This window comes from Anser brachyrhynchus (assembly GCF_964034855.1).
Source record: "Anser brachyrhynchus genome assembly, chromosome: 2".
Taxonomy (NCBI): Eukaryota; Metazoa; Chordata; class Aves; order Anseriformes; family Anatidae; genus Anser; species Anser brachyrhynchus.
This window is the reverse complement of record NC_137695.1, coordinates 21,035,075-21,042,672: the sequence shown is the minus strand read 5'-3', so window position 1 is coordinate 21,042,672 and position 7,598 is coordinate 21,035,075. Positions and strand designations below refer to the sequence as shown.

The 7,598-nt window shown below is 46.0% G+C and overlaps 1 protein-coding gene across 1 annotated transcript in view; it reads left to right on the top strand.

Annotated features, from left to right (window-relative positions):
* The first annotated feature begins 1,048 nt into the window (after positions 1-1,048).
* PLXDC2 (plexin domain containing 2) overlaps positions 1,049-7,598 on the top strand; it is a 268,291-nt gene continuing 261,741 nt past the window's right edge. Inside the window, exon 1 of the mRNA XM_080581228.1 lies at positions 1,049-2,078. Coding sequence (XP_080437354.1) covers positions 1,970-2,078 — 109 coding nt within the window. The 5' untranslated portion in view covers positions 1,049-1,969. The remainder of the gene's footprint in view (positions 2,079-7,598) is intronic.

The window sequence follows — 7,598 nt, the reverse complement described above, 5'->3', positions numbered from 1 at the left end:
TTGTTTGTTGTTTAAGAAACATCAGTAACTAATAATAATTTGACCAAATCTACTCTAAGATCTATGGCATAATCCAGATCACCTGCTGTACAGGGTGATCCTATCCCCCAAATTCCAACAGATTTCATTGAAGCTTGGATTTCATTCCTGTTCTTACTTAGCATAAACTTGCTAATGTTGTCTTCTCTTGAAAGAGGATTTCTGCAGTTACTTTTTAGCAATATTTGGATGGGCTGATGAAGATTTTTATTTTATTTATTTTCAAGGGGATGTGAAAAAATCAGACTAGAAGGGCCCACTGTAAATTCAAATGGATAAACCTTACTGTTATTAGCCTCCAGGATCTTATCTGAATATATGTTGAAAAGATTTTGTAAATTTCTGCTTATACTCCTTAAAACTGCAAGTGTTCTGCTTTGATTTACACATAAGCACATCAAAGATTAAAGAGCAAGACAATTCCAATGAAGCTGATGAATTCTTAATCTCAGAAACAGCGGTAAATTAAGGGAAAACACAGTCTCGTTACTGGTTGTTCCTTTGTGATTAAGTATTAGTTATCTTCTATGTCTGACATTCTGTAGCCCTATTTATTTGATTAATTTAATTGTCATCCTAATTAATTTAATTATTTCGTAGCAAGGGTTGAGAGGCTGGTGTATTCACGGCTCTCTATATGGAGCTCGACTGATTACGAGCGCCACAGTTTGCTGAACTGGTAAAAAGCCGCCGCTTGGTCCCCAGTGCCCCTGTCGCTTGTCTGTGTCTGACTGATGTGCCCTCCGCTGGATTCTGTCTCCGTGCCGTTGTTCCCAGATTAATGTAGGGGATGGGATTATTCACGGTGCGTTAAATTAAGCATGTAGAGCAATGCATGCAGGACACAGCCTCCAGTCCTTGCACTTCTGGGGGGATGAGTGTACATGAGCAAGTCTGGTGAAGAAATGGAAAAAAAAAAATCGGGGAGGGGGGAATGAAGGGAAGCTGGTCTATCCGGAAACACAAGTAAAAATACTGGGGGGGCAGCATTAAGTAGCACTGGTGGGTTGCTTTGCTTTGTCACTCCGCGAAGCAGACGCATCTTTGCAGAGCAACTTGTGAGCAGCCAGCAGCCCGCGGGCCGGGCTCTCTTCGTCCCGCACAGCCGCGGGGCTCCTGCCGTGCAGGGGGGGCAACGAGCAGCGGCCCCAGCCCGCCCCCGGTCGCCGCGGGACCCCGAAGCTCCGGGGCAGCGCCTCCCGGGACCTCCTCACCCCCGCGGCCGAGCGGAGCCGAGCGCGGCCCCAGCGCCTGCGCCCCTGCGGAGGAGGGCGGGGAGGAATCCGGCCCCACGGGAGCCCCCTCCCGTCCTCGCAGGGGGCTGCCCTGGGCCCTGCTCTAACGCCTCCGGTGTCGGGAACTGGCCCGAAAGAGAGGGAGAACTCGCGCGTCCCCGCCCGCACATCCCCGCCCGCGGCGCATCCGCCCGCCCTCCCGGTCCTGCGCGCCCCCCCCCTCGGGGGCTCGGGGCCGGCCCCGGCTGGAAGATTTCCCCGCTCGCTTCCCTTCGGAGGGGTTTTGTCGCCTAGCCGTGCGCCGAGGGGAGGCACCGTCCCTAAGCCACCCTGCCTCATCCTGCGGGGGAAGGGAGCTGGGTGGGGGCAAGCCAGGAAGGGAGGATCTCAGCGGCTCTCCTAAAAATCTCTCGGCAGGCTGCGAGGAAGGGAGAGTTTGGCACTTGGCGGGCGAGGCTGCTCTTGTTTTCCCCGGTGGTGATGTCGCTGGACTGAGAGCGGCGCGGCCGTGCGAGTTGGGGGGACAGAGCCTTCCCCAGCATCCCCTCCACCCCCCCCAGCCCCGGCGGCTGCCCCCCGCTACATGAGAGCTGCAGGGAGGAGAGGGCGACTCGGCGCCTGCTAGGGCTGCTCCCCGCCGCCTCCCGGACTTTCCCACCCCCGCCCAGGAGAGTTGCCTCGGCAGGCTCCGTGCTATGGCGAGGCTGCGGAGAAGCAAACTAGCCGCTGGATTTTTATTACTTTTCCAGTGCCTGAGCGAGCGCTGCCAGCTCGCCGCCGAGGAGACGCCGAGCCAGAGCCACGGTAAGCCACACCGGGACCGGGGCCGGGATGGGGACACGGGGCTGGGGTCGGGGTCAGGGCTGGGGGTGGCCCCTCCGCCCCCCGCAGCATCACCGCGGAGAGCAAACGGCGTTTGGGGGCCGCCCCCCCCCCGCTCCCGAGGGAGGCCCGGGGTGGCCGAGGTCCCGGTATTGCACCCCTCCTCCATCGCCGGCTTCTCCGGGAAGAGCTTCCCCCTCTCTCGCTTTATTTATTTATTTTAACGACAAGTCGGGACTTTTCCTCCCGTCATCAATCTGCTCCGCCGTCACCGGTGCCGTTCCCCTGCCCGGGCTCTTCGTGGGGTCCCCATGGCTTCCTTCCCTGCCTCAGAGCCTCAGAGACCCCCCCCCCCCCCCCCCCCGAGGCGAAGGGCTCGGCCGGGAAGGGAAAGAGGCCTCGGGGAGCCCGGAGCACCGGGCCGGGACCCCCGGTGACCCCCCAGCTGCTCTCCTGGCAGCGACCTGTGGAAGCAGAGGCAAAGTTTCCCTGCAGCTCCTGCCCGGGCACTCCGCTCCCCTTGCTCAAGCCGGTAGCTTGCAGCCTTCCCTGAACAGCAGGCGTTGAGAGAAGGAGCAGAAGAATGGAAAGAGCCCCTCGGGGCCGTGGGACCTGTTAGTTAAGGGTTGCTCTGTCGGCTCAGCTCGCTTGGGGTCCCCTCGTTAGTGCTTCTCCGAGACACCTGTTAATGCGCGACACACGGCACCTGCGGGGCTTTCTGGCCCGCCACTGTTTCCCACAGCGTGGGGCTCCCTTTTGATCACTAAAGCCTTCTGTGCCTTGCATTCTTGTGCTGCGGAGGGGAAAGCTGCTCAAGGAAAGCCTGGTGCGTTTGCGAGTAGATATTTAAGCAGCAAGTGAGGAAAAGCATGGGTTTTGTGTGTCAGGGGACCTTGCTGCAGCAGCTTGTAGCTTATATGTATATATTTGTAAAAGTGATGCTTTTATGTTTGAAATACTACCCAGTTTATTATCAGATGAAACATGTCCACCGGCCTCCCTGGTGTACTAGAGCTGCCCCTTCCTCCTTTCGTAAAAGGTTTCATACAAATGTGAGGTGTTTTGTGGTCACAGAGTAACTGACCCGAACTAGGGAGACTTGGGAGTTTTCTGCAATGCCGGGTGAGATAATATGCCAGACAGAGAGGGGATTTTCCCAGCCAGGGGCCTACCGCTGAGTTTGGGAATTGCTAAATGACAAGGTAGCTCAGCAGGTTGCTGGGGGCTCACATGTCACTCCGGGCCAAAGGGAAAAGCCAGGAGGAGGCTTTTCATGCGCTGCTGCTCTCAGGGCTTTAGGTAGCAGTTGTTGGTGTTTGTTAATGTTAGTTATCAGGAGAAATAAAAGTGTGGCTGCCAGAGAACAGAAAGAAAATGACCGTGGTGTGTGGCAGTGGACTAAGGTGACAAAGTTTATTAGTATACCAGACATCGTACCTTTAAAAGAAAGTGTCAGTGCTGACTAAAAGAAATATAACTTGTCAGTAGGCAAATAATCATAGCGCATCGGTGACTTAGGCTATTCAGTTGCAATAGTCAGCAATGTCTGCACCAGGAGGTGCTAAACAGAAGATACACCAACAGCTTACTTATCCATAAATCATCTGTTAGTGTCCTGTGTGTTACTGAACATGATATAAACTATGAAGGAGTTAATAATAAGGTAAATATTACCTTGATATTTAATACATTCTGAAGAAAATACATGAAAAGGTTGTTTCCTTCAACTGGATAATCTGACGCCAGATTTGACAGATGGATGTTTATAACCACAAAGACTTATCCCTTCCCCCTTCAATAAAAAGTATGTATTATGACAGCAATAATTAAATGTAACTAACAATCAAAGTTGTATTTAACACATTTTCATCATTACTTTTATATATATGTATAAAATTATTTTCAACAGTATATATTTCAGTATATAGACTGTGTCTGATTAGCAAAAAGAGAACAATTACTAAATAAAACCAGGGGGACTCAGCTTTAGCTTCTGTGGACAGAAATAAAAAGAGCCATTTCAAAGTTTCACTCTATTTAGCATCTACTGCATCCCTTTGGATGTTCGGGTAAAACCTTCGAAGAATTAAAGTTTAAAAAAAGAATCTTTGAAGTTACTGCAGATCCTTAAAGAGAAGCTATTTTTCACATATTATTGAAGTACTCTTTTACTTTAAGTGATAACAAAACACCATATTGAAAGTGAATGACATTAATAGCATCAAGAAATGCAAATGTTTAGTATGCCCTGGCAGGAGTGGGGGGGAGGGGAAAAAAAAAAAAAAAAGGTTTATTTTTTTTCCCCCAAGTTCTCAGAATTACCTTTCAGGGTAAAAGCAGGTCAGATCAATTCAAGCCGAATCGTTTCCTAGGCACGCCAGCACTTGTCTGGCTGCCTCTGGGTGTTTTTTTAACTGCGGGTCGCTGTGACCAAGGTGTGCGCCGGCGGGAGCGGGGCTCTCCCCGCTAGAGGGCACAGCGGCTGCTGCACTCTCCCCTGCGCCCGGTCGGAGCTGCCCTTGCGCTGACGAAAGCTCTATAAATCAAGAGTGAAGATTATTAAACGTTAGATTTGTGTTTCGTGTGTGTTTTACAGTGCCCAAGCTGCATGTGACATGAATTCAGTGAGCTGAAGCAGATGCTCTTTCGAAAGCTTGCACAACAATTAAGGCTCCCAGTTAAGGGAGGGCTCGCTGCTTGTTGAAATGTTGCCACAAGAAGCCTTGAAGACGTTATATTCTTTAGCAAACACCATCAGTCAGAATTAGGGGGCTGTTATTGTAATTTCTCTTCTGTCAAAGCATATTCCAGAATTCTGGTATAATTTATATTCATTGGACTACTGCCGTCTCCAAGCATCACAATTCAATGAGGGGTAGAATTGTTTTTATGGGATAAACCACTGTTAGACAATATTCATTTAGCATTTATCTACAGAAATAACCACACTTTTGTATTGCCTGAGGTTTACTCTCTTAAAAAAAAAAAAAAAGTTACACGTTATGGCTTTCACCTTTTATCTTAAAAGTATCAAGCAAATTATGACTTCAGTCAACATGTGTGTTAGGTATCTTTTTCTCTTTGCATTCAAAATTACATATTTTTTTTGTTGTTTCCGTACATATCAGGGTAAAGGGGAAACAATCAGATTGAAGAATCCCGTTGACATTTATGAGCACATTCTCTTTGCGTATCTCATGTGTTTTTTCTAAGAATTCCCCCCAAGAAGTCATCTCTTAACTTTCAACATGGTTCTTCCTTTTTTTTTTTTTTCTTTTTTCACTCTTTGCCATTGTCGGTTCTTCTGAAAGGGTGTTTTGAAGTATTGCTGGTAAACAGCAGGTAAAATAAGGTTGACTTAAGTATTAAAGTCATTTTCATAGAAACTCATTTCCACAGACTTAGAGTAAGATCAATAGTCATAGTTCACTGAAGGTTTAAAAATCCCTTTGGGAAAACAATGTTTCTGTTCAGTTGTAAATATTCCTTGTAAGAGTTTTCGTCCTCACACAGGCACTTAAAACCCAGCTAACACTTGATTCTGATGCTAGCTTTTTTCTGACGCTTAACTTTTTTATAAATAGCAAGAAAATCAGCTTCCTACATTGTAAACATGTAGGAAATGAGGGAAAGATCTTTATATTTGGAAAAGTTATTTCATTAAGTGCAAAAATTTATTAGCAACACATAACGGCCACTTAAAGCAAAATGCAGGGACAACATCTACTGCCTTGCTGAATACCAGACTCTTCTGAAAAAACACAGTTTACTAGAGGTGCTTCATGTAGAACAAGAGAATCCTGAAGCCATGAAAGAAACAGATGAGGGAATTCATGATGCCAGGTAAAGAGAGAGACCCACTGAGAAAAATAGTCACAGACCTATGGTGAGTTAGCATATTCATTAAATTTATTTTATTTTATTTTTTCCTGTTTTGTTTTGGCACACTTCCAGTGGAGCAGGGCTGCTGTTCCCTGCATCTCCACAGACCTCAGGAGGTGGAGGTTTGGGCCTGGAGCTCATGTTTCCTGCAGCACTATAAGATATTGTACAGTGATGCCCCAAAAGCTGCTTTGCTTTGAATTATGATTAAAAAAAGATATAATAAAAAAAACGTTCTGAATCCTACTGGCTTTCTCCATAAAGCAAATAAAAATCTTCTTATTTAAATAAATAAAAAGCTTATTTTTTGAGTCTGTTCTTGACAAAAGTCACTGTGGTTTTATTGGACTCTGAAGTACTGAGCAGCTTTGCTCTTTGTAACATTGAAAGCACTGGCAAAAGAAAATTATAGCAGCCCTAGTTTCAAAACCAATCAAGGCTACAGGGTCTTTGACTACAGGTGTAACTAGTATGAGTGTATTTTGAATTCCTCATGTGGTTTGTGCTTCCTAATGAAAATGAATACCGAAGCAATTTAGGAAGGCAGTAGTTAAGATAAGCCTGTGCTGGGGCCCTGTACAGAGTGAAGTGAACAAAAGGTAATTTGACAGGACCATCTCTCATCTAGTATGAGGAAATGTTGTACACTTACCAGCAGTGTGAAATTAAATCCAATTATTACATTTGAGGGCCGAGCTGGGAGTGTTAATGTGGTACAATTGGCAGATAGCGTATTTACTAAAATAGTGAATTACATAATCACAGCAAGAACTGGAAGAACCCGGGAGATTACTTTCCATGGAAAACTATGTTGAGAAGCCATAGTAAGTACATGTGCATTTTGTTTTTGTTTGTGGCTTATGACAAATGAGCCTAAAACATCGTCATGAGGAAATATTTGGGAATGCTGGGTGCTGTGTCTCATCATGGAACGCTTCCTCCTCTCTTTTTTTCCTCACCCAACAGATAAACAGAGCTTCAATTAGCTTTCTTTGCTGTCAACATTGGTCAATTAGTTGTACTAAGTGTCCTTATAAATTCTGGGTTTGAAAGAGCTTGTGTAATATTTTCATCTCCCTGAACCAAAAGTCAGTGTGTAGGCATGTTTTTTCAAGATGGATTTGGCCCAACTTTTTTTGTTTGTTATTTATTCTGAAAGAAGCAAATGGAGCAAGTTCTTACACCAGATTCAGGGTCAGACTTGACACTTGACTTGAACACAGAGTTTTAAAAGTAGCAAACATCATGTTGGGAAGTAACAAGAGAAATGTAAGGATAAATATGAAAATAGATACAAGACAGAGTGATGCATCTGCTCTACTCATCAGTCATAAAATCCCAACAGGAATATTGTCTTCAGTTCTAGGCATTGCACTTTAAGAAATATGAGGACTAAGTGGAGTGTCGTATGAAGAAAAAATGAAAGAACAGTTAGAGAGAATGAACAGAAGAGGTAACATGGTAACAGCCATCAAGCACATAAAAAGCTTCTGCAGTCAAGGGAATAACTTGTTCTCAACAAGAAATGACTTAAATTGCAACACAGTGGACTTCTAAATGTTAAGGCTATGGGAGTAAATTATCTCTTAGTAGTCTTCATCACTGAAACAGGTTAGATGA